Source organism: Salvia splendens, chromosome 19 (genome assembly GCF_004379255.2).
Source record: "Salvia splendens isolate huo1 chromosome 19, SspV2, whole genome shotgun sequence".
Lineage (NCBI taxonomy): Eukaryota > Viridiplantae > Streptophyta > Magnoliopsida > Lamiales > Lamiaceae > Salvia > Salvia splendens.
The window spans coordinates 4475817-4496258 of record NC_056050.1 but is presented as its reverse complement, the minus strand read 5'-3'; the positions used below and the strand labels follow the sequence as shown (position 1 = coordinate 4496258).

The window sequence follows — 20442 nt, the reverse complement described above, 5'->3', positions numbered from 1 at the left end:
GAAATAGAGATGTTTCGCGTATTCTCAGCTCCTCCTCCGCATCAAGGAGGAGGGCTTCTTATAGACGTGATAGCTCATCCGCAGACGAGATTGTTATCTGGCTAATGAAGGAATATGGAGACGATAAAACGTGGAGAAAAGACGTGATTAGAAAAAGTGGGGTCAATAAGGGTGACTATCAATCAAAGTGTTCAAAGATGGATACTTGATGGCGTGGGGTGAGTTCTCCCTCTTTTACTATTCAAGTAAGACAAGAACTATTTCGTTGATCGAAATGTTTAGCTATGTTGAGTCAGTGCTTCACACTGCGAGCTTTGGAATGGAGAATGTTAGCTGCTTCTGATTTCTATATATGCTGTTTCTAATTCTCAACTTCGTTGAAAATTTTTGATCCTAAACATATGACCGAAATACGAAGTTGGTACAAACATTCACGATATGAAAATCAAAATCATAGTCGAAGTGGTCATATTTTAACAGTTTTGTTAAATACTGACAGTCAACGCCTGATTAGTGAAATTTTGACCTAATTAATATACTAATGCATAATTAATTTTTAAAAATAAAAAATAATAAGAAATTGCAACTTTCTCTATCTTCTATCTTCTTCTCTCCCATCTCTATCCTCCCCTTCCTTCTTCCCCAAATTGGAATTTCTCTCTCTTCTTCTCTCCGGCGCTGGATCGAGGCTTCACCGCAGGTCGCATTCCAACTGTGAGTCCATCATCGTCGTCACGCAGCCTCGCCGGCAGCCGGGGTCCAGCTGCTACTGTTGCGTTGGCCCCAGCAAATCTACAAATATAAAATAATTTAAAAAGATAATGGACATCTCTTTTCCGTACACTAAAAGGAAAGATATCAATCTATAAAATCACACTCTATTATGTTTAGCTTTTTTATTTTAATTTTATGTTTTGCGTCTTCAATTTTAGATTTTTAATTTAGTTATCTTTTATGTTTTTGCAATTTATTTAGGGCAAAGTAGTTCGTTACAAAAAAATAAAGCAATTGAAACCCTAATTTTTTACTCACAGAATAAACCTCTTCTACGTGTGTTTGAGTTCTCCATCAATGGGGCGTGATTTCTTCCAAATTCTGCCATCAGAATTAACCTCCAACATCCTCTCACGCCTCCCATTCCGAAGCGTTGCAATCAGCAAATGCGTTTGCAAATCATGGCTCAATCTGCTCGATTCCGACTATTTCAAAATAAAACCCCCACCCGCCCTTGTTTGCTTGAAGGGGAACGCTTCTCGTTGCACAATTATCGAAATCGAAGACAAAGACGAAGTCGATCTAGAGAGCCACGATCTTCACTACATTCCGCTCACAGATTTCGATATCCCTCACAGAAGCAGCCGCACAATGAGATTTACCGCTGCTGATGGCTTGCTTCTTCTACACTCATATATCGATGATCCCGAAACTCTTCACATATGCAATCCTCTCACTCGTGAATATATCGTGCTCTGCTGTCCTAAGCAATGCACCTTATTTGATTATATGGTTGCTTTTTGTGTGAGCAAAATAAGTGGGCAATATAAGGTGGTCTGTTTATGTCGGACCCCCTCTGAATACGACTATTTTCAGGTATACACCATCGGAACAGGAATATGGAGGCGCGTTGAACCCGGCCCTGCTTACGGTTTCATATTATGTATTTATGGACACGTTGAATATAATGGAAACCTTCATTGTATTGTTACTGATTTCATATTGTTCAACCCTCCTTTCAGCTGTGTGGTTTCGATGTCGAAACAGAATGTTTTAGCATCTTCTCTCCTCCTCCAGCTCTAGCTCTAGCTCTTCTTGCAGATGGAGATGAGGAGTTTTATTTTGAATTGACTGTTTTTAGGGACTGTCTATGTATTTGTTACATACAGGACAATGAAATCATCATCTGGTTGATGAAAGAATACCGAGTTGAGGAATCTTGGACCATAGAGTACAAGTTGAATACTATTGGTTTTGAATTTGATCCTCAGGTTGAAAATTTTGTTTATCCTATTAAAGTTTTCAAAGATGGCGACATTTTGATGCTGTTGAACGGAGATCGGTTCATCTTCTACTCCAACAAGACAAAAACTATTCAACACGTAGGTATGTTTAGTGGTGCAAATGCATGGTATTTCTTTAATGCCATGATTTTCACTCCTAGCCTTTTCTCATTAAAGAGTTTCGAATTCGAGAATGTGATCTCATTCTAAATCATAATGTTAGTCTACATTTGTGTTTTATCGTTATTTGGTTGTGTTCGTGTTCAAGGATTATATATTGTGTGGTTTTCTGGCTTGGCCTTATTGTGTCGGCCCAGCAATCACTATATGGCAGGCCTAGCTAGTATATAACTCATTATTTACAACATACTCCTAACAAACATGAACTTTTGAAATAACACGGGTTTTAATGCGAAATTAAAAATTATGGGCACTCACAATAGCGTCAATATATAGCCCCTGGAGGGTCCTTGCTGGTTTCATCGGGTCAAGCATCGAGTGGAAGTGGCATCAGGCAGCAATGGCGGTGCTGGCACTGATGGTGGTGGTGGTGGTGTGTTTATAGCATTGTTGTCGTTGCTGTGGGGGTTTACAGCGGAAGATCTATTCAATATGATTGTTTGACATACATCTAAACATGTATATTTGTTATAATAACATACGCAATTCATTCATATAATCACATAATTAATTGCATCAAGATCCCCTCCGTTGCCAACTGCGCTACGCCCCTGCGGGCATATAATCACATAATTAATCAATATATGTATTTACACGTAAAGCGTAAACTGGATTCAATCTCGACCACAGATCATCAAATCTCGACCACGGATTCTTGACCCCTCATGAAGTGATCAAATAAGCAAGTAATGTCTCTATCTCATTCAAGATGTTCATCTTTCCTTTTTAGTTTGTCCCGGTCAAAATGTTCACTTTCTATATTTGGAAATAAATCGCTCTCATTAAAATATTCAACTACTTTTTTCTCTCTCGCTATTCTCCATGACAATTCCTCCCAAAATCATGTGCTACTCAAGAATGTGGATATCTTGAGTGCGATAAAGGGAGTATTCTAGAGGGATTCTTTTGGCAGGCTGTTGTTTCCGGATATGGATGTGGATTCGTAATCAGTGCGATTGTTGGTTATCTGATTCTTGGGTATGGAAGACCTAAATGGTTGTTGGATTGGCTCTATGGATTTTACAAGATAAAAATGAGAAGCCATAGAAGAAATGTGGCACCACAAGGATAACAAGGTTGAGCTTCAATGTAGTATATTTTACAGTATTGTTGTTTGCTTAACATTTATTTGCATGTTATGTTGAACTTACTTAGTGATGTTCTAGATTTAAGACTATATAGAATATACGAGTGGAGTTTTGCTTCGTACATTCCACTGATTCTCCACAAAAATATTATCTTCATTTTTTAGATTTCCTTATGCATGTAGTAAGTACTACTCCATTAATGGACAATAATGTGCTTAATATTCATGAATTTGGGCACGAAAATTATTTGTGGATGCACCACACCCTTAGTCCTTAGTGCATAACTAAAATATAATCTCATTCCTTGATTAAAATACGAAAAATCATTATCCAATTTAATGCCTATTATTATATGTTCATAATATAATCATCATTTTATGGTAGTCATCAATTTCAATTTTGACTAGATAAGTTATATTGATATTTATTTTTTTTAAAATAAACAACATTTTCAATTTGACTAGAAGTGAATATATAGAATATCCTATTTCATATTACAATATAAATCTACAATACAGAATGCTGTAAATAACAATGTTTCAAAAAAAAAACATGTTTCACCATAAAATAGAAAATGTAAAAGAAAAATAAATGGAAAATATAGAAGAAAAATAACAAGAAGTCTGTTTGTTACCTTATTTTCTTTTACTTCAGCGTGTTTGAACATCAGAAACTCTGTCTCCATTAATGGAGCAAGATTTCTTCACAAATCTACCATCAGAAATCACCACTAACATCCTCTCACGTCTCCCTCTTCGAAGCGCTGCAGTCAGCAAGTGCGTTTGCAAACCATGGCTCAATCTGCTTGAGTCCAACGATTTCGAAATCAAAACCCCACCCGCCCTAGCTCGCGTGACGTCGAATAATTGGTTGTCACATTGCATTATTTTCGAAATTGAAGACGAAGAAGAAGCCGATCTGGAGAGCCATGACCTTCACTTCAATCGGCTCACCGATTCCAAAATATATCACGGATCATCAATAGCAGGTGTCGCTGCTAATGGATCGCTTCTTCTATTGGTTTTTGTAACCACATACTCAAATCCTACATGTTGTTTTCACATATGCAATCCGATCACTCGTAAATATGTCTACCTCGACTTGCCTTAGGCATACACTTGTTATTTGAGTTTTGGATTTGGTTTGAGTAAAATAAGCGGGCAGTGGTCTGTATCAATACTTTCTCCGGATCCCATCATGTATACACCCTCGGATCAAGAATGTGGAGGTACCTTGAAGATGGCGCTCCTTCTGGTTTCAATCTCCCTTCTATTACGGCACAATCTACATTAAAAGGCAACCCTCATTGGACCTTACGTGATCCGAAGCAAAAAATGTGGATTTGTGGTTTTGATGTTGAAACGGAATGGTTTAGCATCTTCTCTACTCCTCGTCCTCCTATATATGGACGTGGCCATCTAAATGGGAAGTTGGATACTTTGAGGGACTGTCTCTGTTATTCATACACATGGGACGATGAAATTGTCATCTGGTTGATGAAGGAATACCAAGTCGAGGAATCTTGGACCATAGAGTACAAATTGAGTACTACTCGTTTTGGTTTTGATAAGACTAAAATTCTTTATGTTTTTCCTATCAAAAATTTCAAAGATGGTGGCATTTTGATGTTGCTAAACAACAACCAGCTCATCTACTACTCCAACAAGACAAGAACTACTATAAAGGTTGATATGTTTAAGGATGCATCTAAAAAGTGTACCTTCGCCATGATTTTCACTCCTAGCCTTTTATAATTCGAGGGTTTAGGGATCAAGAATGTGTTGTCGTTCTAGTTTATAACATTAGTCTACATTTGTGAGTTCGTGTTTATACGAGTTGTGGTCATATCTAAGGTTTCATTGTTTGTAGTGTTCGGATTTGGCCTTATCGTGTAGACCAGACACTAGCTAGCATATATATTTTGGGATGTAGTCTATAATCTCGGTAGTCTACATTTGTGTTTTGTATTATTATTTGGTTGTATTTGTATCGAATTTATGGTGTGGTGTTCGGGTTTCTTATGTCTAACATTCATGATATGTTCATGCTTTCATAATGTTAATCTGCATTTTGTCGGTATTGAATCGTGTCAACACGAATTAAATTGTACTGTTATCATGTCTGTGTTTGTATGAGACGTATTAATATTGTTTTTCCGATTGTTAACGATTTTGAACCAAAATTACCAATTCACAATTCGTGAACAATGGCACCCGAACCGTATCACGTAAAACAGGCCAGGCCCGACAGCCCATTTTTATGACATTTCACTCCACCCATCACTTGTGCTTGTGTTTTAGAAGAATTTCACCGTTTAATTTGTGGGTTTTGCTCAAGAATTCAAGGAGGAACACATATTTTCAAAATTTCATCTTTCTAAGCAACAAAGATATGTTTTTCCCCTCTAATCTTCATTCTCCATGGATATTGTCACGCCCGCATTTTCTAAGGATAAAAAACACGGTTGATCGCAACTAGGGGAGGATTAAAGAAGCGGGGAAGAAAGAGGGAAACAACACAACTCGACCATGGCTCGAAACAAATGGGAATAGCTCGGATAAAATCAGAGTATCTTCTCAACAATTGACAACTCCAAATGAAATATCTCAACAATACACGAACTCGAAAGAAACAATATTTAGCGGAAGCATTCGAGAGTAGAATACTATTATGTATGAAAACATAATATATTCAGAAAATTGTATATATTATCTTCTTCACTTTCATGCTCAACACCCATCACGCTCGTCACCGCTCAACCTGTACATAGGGAAAACACATGCAGGGCTGAGTATTTGATGCACTCAGTGGACTCATGCAGAAAACATTTTCGATAAAATTATTTTTCATGCCATTAACGAGTGACCTCGGGGTTTTAACTTTGAAAGGGCACGAGTCACTAAAACATCTCACCAACATCATCATCGTCAACCTCAACATCATCAACATCACCATACCATATCTGAACATACATGACAAGTAATGTGGCCACATTCCAAGCCACTAGACCGGCCAACTCAAAGAGATAGCGCACGATCTACGGGGTGTACACTAGCCTGAGTAGGGACTCACTCCCTAGTCAGACCCGAATTCGAGTAACCATACATGGCAAAAGCCACTTCAGATAGGTTCATTCAAATACAAAACATGGCAAGACAAACACTTTCCACCTCCTTTCACATAAAAGTATTTAGGACATAGTCCTTATTTAAAAAGAAAGTCCACCTCAAAAGCTTAACCCCTCAATCACTTCCTATTCCAACCGCAACCAACGTGCACTAGTTCACCCTTTTTTGAAAAACATGATATGCGAAATTAGACTTTGCAACATAAATTAATTTAAAGCAATGTATGCATCATATGTGTGTGCTCAGTTCATTCTTTTAACTTTTCTTAGAAAGAAAACCACATATCTCCAACTCGTTCCACAATCAACTCGAAAATTAAGAACTCAGACTCATCAACTAACCAAAACAACATCAGCAAAAATATACTCCTACCCGTCGGTATCAGTCTCACATACAAGAGACACTCATGAATTTAAAATAATGTAGTCCAGAATTAAATCCCTTTTCTCAATTAAACTCCAATTAGCCCATAGACCATGGAAAATCATGGCCCAACAAAAGTATTTAAAAAAAACCCAACACTTAAACTGAAGAAAAAGACTCCCTACCACCACACGTATATTCTCCTTTCACAACACATGTATACACACATATTATTATATTTCCAAATCAACACATAATTTCAATTATCCAAACTTAAAGAATAAGAATCTGCAACTTAATATCCTCCCAGCCATGATCAACGTATCTCTCTCCCTTTTCCTTTCAAAAACAGCAACTTTCTCTCTCTCTATCTCAAATTTTCACTCCTAAAATCAGAAGCAGCTCCCTCAAATTCTTCTCTAATTCCACAAGATTCAATACTATTCCTTCTCTCCCTCTAATTCTCCTTTCACAGAAACACAAATCTCGGCTCCCACCATGGTTCCCTCTGTAAATTGCAGGATTTGGACCCTACTGTACTACACTTTCTCTCTCTCTGTTTTCGGCGCCGCCTCACAAGCAGCCCACTGCCGCTGTCACTGTCTCAGCACCATCGTCGCCATCACACTTCAATCCAGTCGCTACCCAGCTCCTCCGTCGGCAGTGCCGTTTCTCACAACCGGTAAGCTCTCGCTCTCCCCTTTTCCCAAATCTAAACTTTTATTAAATTTCTGATTGTCAGATTCCAATTATTAGTGGGTAGGCAGAAATATTTTCCAAGAATTGAATTGAAGGGAAAACAAAAGGGCAGCTTCTAATAGTGTTAAAGATCGAGGCTTTCACATGAATCCATCATTCAACAGTTTCGAGAATTTCAAAAGGGATTTATTCCCGTGTGTGATTATGTGAAACTAAATCATGAAATGGGACGCAGAGGATTCAGAAAAAAAAAATAGTGGAAAAAAAATAGTGGATTTACCTTCACGGAAGAAGCAGAACTTGCAGAAGGGAACTTATTGAAAAAGATCACAACCCTCTGGGTTTCTCCTCCACACTCTGATTTCGAGAATTTTGATTATGGAATCGAACAATATGCAGATTTTCAAACTCAAAGGGAGAAGAAGAAATTACCTTCAATGAAGGGAAGAATAGCTGCAGGAACGGCGGTTTGCTGAGATTGTGGGAGGAGATGTATAAATAGAGTTAAGAGAGTATTTGGTTGGAGATTCTTAAGAAGAGAAGGAGATATGGAGGAAACCGTATAGTAATGGGATTGGGAGAAATTTATTTGACTAAAATTTGACGGCAGGAGATAGAATAATTATTTAATATTTTGGCTTCTCAAAATTGGTCAACTAAAAAGATAGAAAAAGTCGGGATATTACAATCTACCCATCTTAACAAGAATTTCGTCCCGAAATTTGTTTATATCCTTCGAATAAAAATATTTCTCCATTAACTTGTAATCTAATTTCCAAGCAGCTTCCTCGTATCGCTTAAAAATTAATAACTATAGCTGAAATAGTATCATCTCCTAAATTCTTTTTGTCATCCAATTCTCAAACGACTTCCAAGTATTCACGATGTTTCCACATACATCACTTTCACGGTTTCAACGAATTTAATTATCAGCTCTTGCACAATCCAATCTATGATAGCCTCAATTTTTTTATTTTTCATAATTCAAAATATGATTACGGGCTATATTGCTCTCGATCGTAGGGCTCCATTTCCTTTCTCTTACGGTAGTTATCAAAATTTTCTCTATAATGTTATTGTATACCACTGTTCGTAAATACTTCGTCTCTCATTCGTTAATCTCGTATCAATCAACCACTTATATAGATATTTCGTATAGCACTAAGAGGTTATTGGTCGTAAAAGCATTTTCACCACAATTTGTTTCTCAAGATCTAATATCTAGATGTATAGCATAATGTTCGATCCATTAGCAGCTTGCTATAAGCGGTACGTAAAAGCTGAAAAATTAACACCTCGTGTTCTTGGTTATATCGATGCCTCTAGTTGGTGTATCACTTTTACGCATGTCTGATTATAGAAACTTATTCCCCGTGTGCATTCGAAAAGCTCAACCTCATCCTTTCCTTCAAGTCTATTATCAAGGACTCGAAAATTGATCAAGCAGTCTTACTTGGATATGAACTGATTTCAAAATTGTAGCAACACTGCTGAAAGTGTCTTAATCAGAAAGGCTGCAGATTTTAATCAAGAAAACAAGAACAACATTTCTAGCTCGACTCTTTTAGATCTCATCGCCAACTTGAAAAAATTGGTTTCAAAAAAATAAAGCAAGGTCTAAGTTCCATTGAACTTATCATGTTCATTCTGGGAAATAAGGTTTCAGATAAACTCATAAAGCTTGAGACTTTACTTCTTGTAAGAGCTTGAAAGAACATGAAATAGGATGAAACTGAATTATATCTCGATTTCCATTGTAAGCTGCCAAATAAGATAGTTCAATTGTCAAATCAAATTTGCCAAATTCCGGCATCAATGAATGATGGCTCAAACATGTCATGACATGAGATGATCAATCGTGGGAGGGTTTAGAAGCATAGACAAATGTCATGAAGTAGCACTGATCATGGTTCGAAAAAGCATTGCATGAAACAATATATGTAGTGAAACTGAGCTAAAAAGAATTTCACTTCTACAAGAAAGAACTTGCCGCATGCATAGTTAAGAAATAAAAAGGTGTACAAAAGTTCCAAGAAGAATATTCCATCCTTTGAAGAAACATGTATGGGAGATGTGATCATACTGAAGGTCAAAACTGCAAACAACTTTAGGAATGGAGTTCAATGACGAAAGCTCATAAGTTCAAAATATTGTCCTTACGAAAGATGAATCAAAGAAGACTACTAATCAAGATGTCCAAAGTTACAAAGGCAAGCACAAATTTCCAAGAACTGAAAGTGAGTCATGACTCGATATAGGAAAAGAAATAATGGGCATTACTTGCGAATTGTGAGTCGAACAAGGTCTTAAATAGACAATGGCTCACCGTTAATTAAAAGGTTCCAAAAAAAATTTCTCAAAATCCAAGTAAGTACTGTTGATTAAAATCATTCATTCTAGCTACGAATGTCACACTCCCTCGCTTGTCTTTTTGAGGCCGAACATGGTAACATCGTTCTAAGAAACCGTGGTTACCAAGTTGATATTCATCACGTCATTACAACAAAGAAATTGTAGTCAGTCAAAAGCCATATTTTCAAAATATTCTTGCATATTATAACAATCATTCTCTTAAAACATTTTAATCATCTGTGTGCTTCTCTGCCTCCAATAAAGGCCGTCTCCATCGTGTTGCTACTTTTAGGAAATCACGCAAGATACTATACTAATTTAAATTGTGATTACGATCTCTCGTCGTTGCATGGACACATCATCTAACCAATCTTCTTGTCTTGCACCCTCTTTCGTGTTTGAAATCATTTCGTCTACGTGATCTTCCTCTTCTTGAAATTGTCCTCGTATTCTTTTTGATCTTATCGTTTAGGGAAAACTATAGGAAATAGTAATTATCCAACTAGAGATAAAATGGTTCGCACCTAGTTTGCTCCAGAGTTTCACGCAATTCCAAGAAAAAGTTTCATGGTCCACCGGCCTCCATTCGCACTCTCGATCTCCATGCCTCGTCGTGCCTTGACAAATTAGGGGTTCACCCCAAACTTTCATATTCTCGTTCGTGGAGGTCTAAGGTTCAATTCGCGTTGGGAGCAATTTTGTTTTCGTCACTCGGGAAAGTGATAGATTACTTGTCAACTTACAACTATGGTTCGCGCATGTCCATCTAGCATAGTCTTAGGCACTCTAAGTTCACACCACATTTCACCACATCATAGATCAACAAATATCACACTTAAAGTCATTCATAATTCAAATAACAAGTATAATACACAACATTTCGCTTCCCAAAACACAACGCTTTCACATTTCACATCTACTTTCGAAACTAACATTTTCTTCAAAACTCACACTTTTCTCAAAAATTTCAACATCTCACTTTCAACTTTGAAGTACAAGTTTTGACTCAAAACTCAAAACATACTTGAACATCAACTTTCATCTTTCATGTAAAAACAAATAATCCATCGTCCCTCATCAAAACTCATTCTTTTCTCAACATCAGCAAATACTCTTCTCAACTCGAAATCAATCCCTCACAGAAAGATTCTACTTCCTCATTCTTATAAAAATTTTCTCCTCTTTCTTTCTCAAAAGTTTTCTCGTCTTCCTTTCTCCAAAACTTTCTCATAAAAATTTTCACATAAAAAAAATATATTACCTCTTTCTTGGTTAAGCGTGGCGAAGCTGGATGCTGAGCCTTCCAAATTTAACCTTATTTTAGTATAGCGAATCAATTCTAGACTAAGACTGAAAAAGACTCACGGGTCCAGAGCGGAAGGAAAAATTGCTCTGATACCATTTTGTCACGCCCGCATTTTCTAATGATATAAAACAAGGTTGATCGCGACTAGGGGAGGATTAAAGAAGCGGGGAAGAAAGGGGGAAACAACACAACTCAACCATGGCTCGAAACAAATGGGAATAGCTCGAATAAAATCAGAGTATCTTCTCAACAATTGACAACTCCAAATGAAATATCTCAACAATACACGAACTCGAAAGAAACAATATTTAGCGGAAGCATTCGAGAGTAGAATACTATTATGTATGAAGACATAATATATTCAAAAAATTTTATTTAGTATTTTCTTCACTTTCATGCTCAACACCCACCGCGCTCGGCACCGCTCAACCTGCACATAGGGAAAACACATGCAGGGCTGAGTACTTGATGCACTCAGTGGACTCATGCCGAAAACATTTTCAATAAAAATATTTATCGTGCCATTAACGAGTGACCTCGGGGTTTTAACTTTGAAAGGGCCCGAGTCACTAAAACATCTCACCAACATCATCATCGTCAACCTCAACATCATCAACATCACCATACCATATCTGAACATACATGACAAGTAATGTGGCCACATTCCAAGCCACTAGACCGGCCAACTCAAAGAGATAGCGCACGATCTACGGGGTGTACACTAGCCTGAGTAGGGACTCACTCCCTAGTCAGACCCGAATTCGAGTAACCATACATGGCAAAAGCCACTTCAGATAGGTTCATTCAAATACAAAACATGGCAAGACAAACACTTTCCACCTCCTTTCACATAAAAGTATTTAGGACATAGTCCTTATTTAAAAAGAAAGCACACCTCCAAAGCTTAACCCCTCAATCACTTCCTATTCCAACCGCAACCAACGTGCACTAGTTCACCCTTTTTTGAAAAACATGATATGCGAAATTAGACTTTGCAACACAAATTAATTTAAAGCAATGCATGCATCATATGTGTGTGCTCAATTCATTCTTTTAACTTTTCTTAGAAAGAAAACCACATATCTCCAACTCGTTCCACAATCAACTCGAAAATTAAGAACTCAGACTCATCAACTAACCAAAACAACATCAGCAAAAATATACTCCTACCCGTCGGTATCAGTCTCACATACAAGAGACACTCATGAATTTAAAATAATGTAGTCCACAATTAAATCCCTTTTCTGCGTTCCCTTCAATTTTAAAGCAGAGAATACCTCTTCCAAAGTTACCTTCGAATCTCTCCCCAGTAGTATTGAGTCCTTAAACTGCTCAAAGCTTGGAGGCAGAGCATTCAATAACATCAAAGCCTTGTCCTCATCCTTCATGGCATCATCCACACTTTCAAGATCGTCTATACACTTTCTGAATTCTTCAAGTTGACCCCCAAGATTCTTGGAGTCAGAGAATCTGAAATTGAACAGCCTTTGCTTAAGGTGTAATCTGTTCGAAATTGACTTCTCCATATAAATCTTTTCCAATTTCTCCCACACCCCTGCGGCATCATCCTCCTTTTGGACTTCCCTGAGTACCCTGTCACTCAGGCACAAGACGATGGAGCTATAAGCCTTGTATTCCATTTCTTGTGCTTTCGCCGCATCAGCCTCCTGCGTTCCCTTCTTATCCGTCTTGGATTTCACATAATCCCAGACCCCTTGCTGCATCAAAACAGCTCTCATCTTCAATCTCCAAAGGCCAAAATCATTTTCGCCAGTAAAACGCTCAACATCAAATTTCGCAGTAGACATTGTCGAATGTGTCGTCTTCTTCCGTTCCCACAGACGGCGCCAATTTGTGAACTCTGATGTAACGCGATCAAATCTCGAACACAGTCAAGATCAACAATAGAACGAATAGCAAGATCGACAACACACACAATTGATTGAAATGAGTTTAACGAAGGAAAACCAAGAACTCAATGAGAAAACGATGAGGAATCTTTTATTCAATTTCTGTGGAAGATTACAAACTGATTGGATGAAAAATCTTTCTCTCTCACTCTGCTTGCACAGCTCGGTTATGCACTCTATTTGACTAACACTAATCTAACAACCAAAACAAATCCAACGGCTGTCATTTAAGCTAACTAACTAATCGCATCCGACGGCTCACGTTTGTCTATGCATCAGTTAATAACAACGGTCAACACCGAACTCGACTAAGTTCGGCTAATGCCGAGCACCAGCAAGCTCGGCTAATCACCGAGCACGATTAAGCTCGGCTAACACCGAGCTGCAATCAATCACCGAGCTTTACTGATTGTGCAGTTTTGCCCCAATCCTCATAACAACAGAAACACAAATCTCGGCTCCCACCATGGTTCCCTCTGTAAATTGCAGGATTTGGACCCTACTGTACTACACTTTCTCTCTCTCTGTTTTCAGCAACCAAACTCTCTCTCTAGCCATTTTTCTCAAATTCTCTGTGAAAGATGATGAACTCAACCTCAGTTTTCTCCCATGCAACCATGCAAGTGTAGCTTCTGCTATCAACATGAAGAGCTCCGGCAATCCATGTCAGCACAAGATATTTTGGTGCTGAGTCGGTTAAGTAGTTAATTAGTTAATAAGTTTGTTACAAGAGTTAGTTACAATGTTAGTTAAGAGTTTTTTCTTTAATATCTTAGCTCATAGATCTTTGTATAAATAAGGGAGAATCTCATTTGTAATTTTTGGATTTTACAATCAATAAGATTGATTCCCTTTTATTCTCTCTCTCGAATCATATGGATCCAGATTGTTTACTTTCCACATGGTATCAGATGTAAACTCTTTCTCTTCCGCTACTCTCAATCCTTTTATCTCCTTCTTCATCTTCAATAGCATGGTTGCGGTGCAATAGCATGGTGGTTTCATGGCTCAGGAATTCCATTTCTCCTTAGATTTGCTCTAGCATCATGTATCTCGATGATGCTCATGAGATCTGGTCAGATCTACGTCTTCGATTCTCTCAGCTCAATTCTGCTCGAGCCTATCAGTTGAAGCAGCGGATCATGTCTTTGCATCAAGGCAAAGATGATGTTAATGCTTATTTCACAAATCTACGCATCGTTTAGGATGAGTACAAGCATTCTCAACATGTTGCTTGGTGCATATGTGCCAATTGCAGATGCAATAGTGCGTTGAAATGGCATGAGCATCAAGAGCAAGAGTGCACAATGCAATTTCTGAGAGGATTAAATCCCATCTTCTCTCAGATTCATTCTAATATCCTTTCTATGGTTCCAATTCATCCTCTATCAAAAGTGTTTTCACTTGTTTTGCAGGAGGAAAGGCAACGAACTATAGATGGTTCTAATTCTTCTTCTATACCTCCTATGAGTGAGCAGCCATAAATATGTTAGGGCTTGATTTATTTACAACAAAATAAAACATGTTGGGCCCATGAACCTCAACAAATAAACTAAATTAAAGGAGATGTCTTTTGAGCTCAAGTTCTTCATTGGCTTTCTTTTTTTGCAAGCCCAATCCCTGCTTCACATGATATGGAACGCCAACTCCATGAGCTTCCATCTTCCATACTCTTTATCTTCCATCTTCTACCCTTTCACTTCAACATTTTCAAGCAAAATCACAGAGAGAGAGAGGGGGAGAGCCGAGAGTTTGAGGAAAGCCACTGCCCTGTTTTGCTTCAATCTCATAACAAGCCAAGGTAAATTCTTTCATCAAGTCATAGCTCAAACTACTCAATTCCATTCCATTTTTCAAACATATGTAAAACTTGTGACAGAAATAGTAAGTTCCAAATCCAAGGAGCTCTCTCTTTCCGACCGCTGCACCACATTTCTTCAAACGGTTTTAAGTATAATCCCTTCCCAATTTGCAACTCATGTTTTTAGCATCTTGTACATCATACACACGCATAATCCAATCAACAATGGATCAAACAATCCTAATTGAACTTTCCCTCGGCCAAAATAAAAATCGAAATAACAAAATTGAGAAAATTGAGTGCGAGAACTTATCTTTCGGGGTTGTGCGGTGGCTGTTCGGAGTTGTTCCGGGCTGTGCGGTGTCTGTTCGGAGTTGTTCGGGGCTGCACGACCACCGACGGAGCAGCGGCTCCCTGCGCCGACAACCTGGGAGTGCACGGGCTGCCGAACAACAGCCATCGGCGCGACGACCGGCTGCGGCACGCGGCGTTGGTGCACAGCAGCGACAACCGGCGGCTGATTACCCACAGCGGCGACGGTGGGACGTAGCGGCGGAGCAGAGACAGCGAGGTGCCTACTCGGCGCTGGTGATCGACTGGGGTGACTCCACGGTGGCGTTGGCCAATCGACGAATATTGCAGCGAGCAGCAACGATTCCCGCCGACGAAGACAGCAGCGGTGGTGGCAGTGATGATGGGGTTTCAGAGGCGACGGGGTGGAGAATTTTGGGGAAGAAGAGAGGGAGAGAGTTAACAGAGATGTTGTGAATGGGAGTAATTTGGGTCTCTCCCTCTAATTCTTTACTTTATGCCACCTAATTTTTATTTCAGTTTGGCCTCATCAAATAAAATGGAGGAATAAGGTGGGTTGAGTTTGTTTGTACTTTGGGGTTGAAATAATTAAGTCTTGGGTCAATTAATTTAACCTTGGGCCAATAATTTAACGTTGGGAAATTATTTAATTAATTTCCAGAACAATTCCAAGTCCGAGATAAAAATACGTACGATGAGAATTGGTTGCGATAATTAACTTATGCACTTGAATAATTTTGGGGTTCTGTAATTTGATATCGTGGAGAAAAATACGAGGAGCCAACGGAGGAAGTATTGGTGTAAGCGGCCGACCGGCGTCGCCCGCGACGCCTTGGGCGGCCGCCGAATAATCAAAAATGTGCGAAAACCGAGAAAAGAGATAAAAGACTTTAATTAGAGTGCATGCATTCTAAATGTTTTCTTTCTTGAGAGTGATGTATACTTTAATTTTCTCAAAAGGTGGTTCGCACGCTCGTTAAAGTCGGATCAAGAAGTTGTTAAGGAAACTACTAAGCTTTTGAGGTGAGCTGTATTACTTAAACTCTTTATTTGCAATGATATGTATATGGTGAGATCAGGGTGGTTTAAATGTTATGTCATGCCGTATTTTATGTTTTGAATTGCCTATCTGATTGTCTACTAGAATAATATTCTACTAGACTTTGATGGTTAACGAATTCGGGTCTACTTAGGCTAGTGCACTGATGGGGATCGTGAGCCGTCCCTTGGGTCCGCCGGTCCAGTGATCGAGTTTGTGGCCACATTCTCGTTTCACATGATGGTTCAGATATGGTACATGATGGAGGATGACGATGATATTTGTCTGCAGACACCTTTCTATTTATGGAAATGATTTTAGTGTTTCTCGGCATTTTTAAAGTAAAACCCGAGTTTCACTCAACTAGGGCTTGACATAACTATTGATGAAATGTATTTCGGGCATGAGTTCACTGAGTGCATCAAGTACTCAGCCCATGCATGTGTTTTCCCTATGTGCAGGTTGAGCGTGGACGGGGGACGGAGGATGTTGAGCATTGGACAGAGACCGTACTCAATAAATGTTCTGGTTGCTATTGTGTCTTCATACATAGTAGTAGCTAACTCTCAATTGCTTCCGCTACTCTAAGTTTAAAACTATTATGTTTCTGTATTCTGTTGGAACTATTTTCATATAAACTTGATACTTTGTGATTTCAGACTATTATCTGGTAATAAAGTTTCACCTTTTGATCTACATGTCGAACCCCCTTGATTGTTTTCTCTTTCTTCCCCGCTTCTTAATTCCCCCATTAGTTGCGACCCACCGTACTTTCTATCCTTAGAAAATGCGGGCGTGACAAAATGGTATCAGAGCAATTTTTCTTTCTGCTCTGGACCCGAGAGTATTTTTCAGTCTTAGTCTAGATTCGATTCGCTAGACTAAAATAAGGTTAAATTTGGAAGGCTCAACATCCCGCTTCGCCACGCTCAACCAAGAAAGAGGTAATACATTTTTATGTGAAAATTTTTATGAGAATGCTTTGGAGAAAGGAATGACGAGAAAATTTTTGAAAAAGAAAGAGGAGAAAATTTTTATAAGAATGATGAAGTAGAATCTTTCCGTGAGGGATTAATTTCGAGTTGAGAAGAGTATTTGCTGATGTTTGAGAAAAGAACTACTTTTGATGAGGGACGACGGGTTGTTTATTTTTACATGAAAGATGAAAGTTGATGTTCAAGTATGTTTTGAGTTTTGAGCCAAAACTTGTACTTCAAAGTTGAAAGTGAGATGTTGAAATTTTTAGAAAAGTGTGAGTTTTGAAGAAAATGGTTATTTTGAAAGTAGATGTGAAATGTGAAAGCGTTTTGTTTTGGGAAGCGAAATGTTGTGTATTATACTTGTTATTTGAAGTATGAATGACTTTAAATGTGATATTTGTTGGTCTATGAGGTGGTGAAATGTGTTGTGAACTTAGAGTGCCTAAGACTAAGCTATATGGAACCTGCACGAACCATAGTTGTAAGTTGATAATTAATCAATCACTTTCTCGAGTGACGAAACAAAATTGCTCCCAACACGATTTGAACCTTAGACCTCCACGAACGAGAATATGAAAGATTTGGGGTGAACCCCTATTTTTTCAAGGCACGATGAGGCATGGTGATCGAGAGTACGAATGGAGGCCGGTGGACCATGAAACTTTTTCTTGGGATGACGCGAACTGTTAGAGCAAGCTTAATGTGTGAAACATGTGTTAATTGATGGTCTATTGACGTTGAAGTATGAGGTATATTACGAAATTAGAGGTGGGAGTGAAATATGACGCTATGAACTTTGTATGCGAACATAGAGTGCCTAAGAAGTATATGTTAGATTGAACGATATTGAATTTAGTTGTTGACAACTGCAATATCACTTTTCCGAGTGATAGGACAAATGGAATATGTGGTGTGAACTCGAACTTTATTGAATGATTACAAATTCAGTATTGTTTTCCCTGAATGACAAGAACGTGGAGAATGCGAAAAGACGTAGTACATGATAAAGAGTGTAAGAAAAGAAGAAGTGCAAATTGAAGAGAAGTTCCAAACGAGAAAATGTTCGAGGCAAGAAGAGATGCGAAATGATGTAATCCTACAACGGAAGTAGAGATCATACTTGCGATCTAATAAGATATATCCAATCTGATGTCAAAAGTGGCGATGTTGAGAGCGCGAGTATAACTCCAACGTTTAGAGAATGACTGTTATTACGTGCAAGAATATTATGAAGATATGGCTTTTGACTGACTTCAATTATTTTGTTGTAATGACGTTATGAATATCAACTTGGAATCCACGGTTTCTCAGAACGATGTTACCATGTTCGGCCTCAGAAAGACGAGCGAGGGAGTGTGACTTTCGTAGCTAGAATGAATGATTTTAATCAACAGTACTTATTTGGATTCTAAGAAATATTTTTTTTGAAACCTTTCAATTAACGGTGAGCCCCTTGTCTATTTAAGACCTTGTTCGACTCACAATTCGTAAGTAATGCCCATTATTTCTTTTCCTATATCGAGTCATGATTCACTTTCAGTTCTTGAAAATTGGTGCTTGCCTTTGTAACTTCGGACATCTTGATTAGTAGTCATCTTTAATTCATCTTTCATAAGGACAATAGTTTAACCTTATGAGCTTCCGTCATTGAACTTCATTCCTAAAGTTGTTTGTAGTTATGACCTTCAATATGATCACATCTCCATACATGTTTCTTCAAAGGATGGAATATTCTTCTTGGAACTTTTGTACACCTTTTTATTTCGTAACTATGCATGTGGCAAGTCCTTTCTTGCAGAAGTGAAATTCTTCTTAACTCAGTTTCGCTACATATATTGTTTCATGCAATGATTTTTCTTCCTGCAACACCAAGGTAAGGCTGTCATGTTCTCTTTTTTCCATAACGTTTTTTATCTAGCCGATCTTCCTAAAAAGTTCAATTCACCTTGGTTGCTCTTGACAAACTGGTGAATTCATTGATGTGATTTCATTATTCAACAACATGATGTCGTCGAACCATGATCAGTGCTACTTCATGACATTTGTCTATGCTTCTAAACCCTCCCACGATTGACCATCTCATGTCATGACATGTTTGAACCATCATTCATTGATACCGAAACTTTGCAAATTTGATTTAACAATTGGAATATCTTATTTGGCAACCTACTATGGAATTTGAGACATAATTCAGTTTCATCCCGTTTTTAAGACCCATCTCATATTCTTTCGAGCTCTCATCAGAAGTAAAGTCTCAATCTTTATGAGTTTATCTGAAACCTTAATTCCCATAATGAAAATGATAAGTTCAATGGAACTTAGACCCTGCTTTATTTTTCTTCAAACCAATTTTTTTGCAAGTTGGTGATGAGATCTAAAAGAGCCAAGCTAGAAATGTTGTTCTTGTTTTCTTGATTAATTCTGCAGCCTTTCTGATTAAGACACTTTCAGCAGTGTTGCTACAATTTTGAAATCAGTTCATATCCAAGTAAGACTGCTTGATCAATTTTTCGAGTTCTTGATACTAGACTTGGACGAAAGAGTGAGGTTGAGCTTTTCGAATTCACACGGTGAATAAGTTTCTATAATCAGACATGCATAAAAGTGATACATCAACTAGAGGCATCGATATAACCAAGAGGAAATGATTTTGAATCCCGACTTGAGTTATGAGGAGAAGCCGAAGCTATCCTGGATAGGAAAGTGCAAGAATTGAGAAACAAATCAATTGCCTCTGTGAAAGTGCTTTGGAAACATCATGGTCATGAGGAGACTACATTCGAACTCGAGGATAAAATGAAAGAAAAGTACCCGGAGGTGTTCGTTAGATATGAGCAAATTTCGGGACGAAATTTCTGTTAAGGTGGGTAGAATGTAACGCCCGTACTTTTCAAATACTAATTGTTACAATGGGCTATCTTAATCTTTGTTGGAAATGGGAACGACGAAATTAATTAAAGTTTTCCGTGAACTTTAATTAATAAAAAGGCATGCGAGAATGTAAAGTATATACACTTGGGCTTCTCAAATAAAATTGGAGTCCAAATGTTTTTATAAAATGGCTTTGGGCCATGGAAAATAGAAGAGTTCTATGGAAAATAAATAAGTTTAGGCTTGATTTATTTACGACAAAATAAAACATGTTGGGCCTATGAACTTCAACAAATAAACTAAATTAAAGGAGATGTCTTTTGAGCTCAAGTTCTTCATAGGCTTTCTTTTTTTGCAAGCCCAATCCCTCCTTCACATGAAATGGAAGGCCAACTCCATGAGCTTCCATCTTCCAT

General features: G+C 38.1%; 1 protein-coding gene across 1 annotated transcript; it reads left to right on the top strand.

Moving 5' to 3' along the window:
- Nucleotides 1–1071: 1071 nt before the first annotated feature.
- On the top strand, nt 1072–2562 carry LOC121778883. The gene is made up of 3 exons (XM_042176274.1): nt 1072–1590; nt 1737–2100; nt 2441–2562. The coding sequence occupies exons 1-3, from the start codon at nt 1072–1074 to the stop codon at nt 2560–2562; spliced, it is 1005 nt and encodes a 334-aa protein (XP_042032208.1).
- Nucleotides 2563–20442: the final 17880 nt, after the last annotated feature.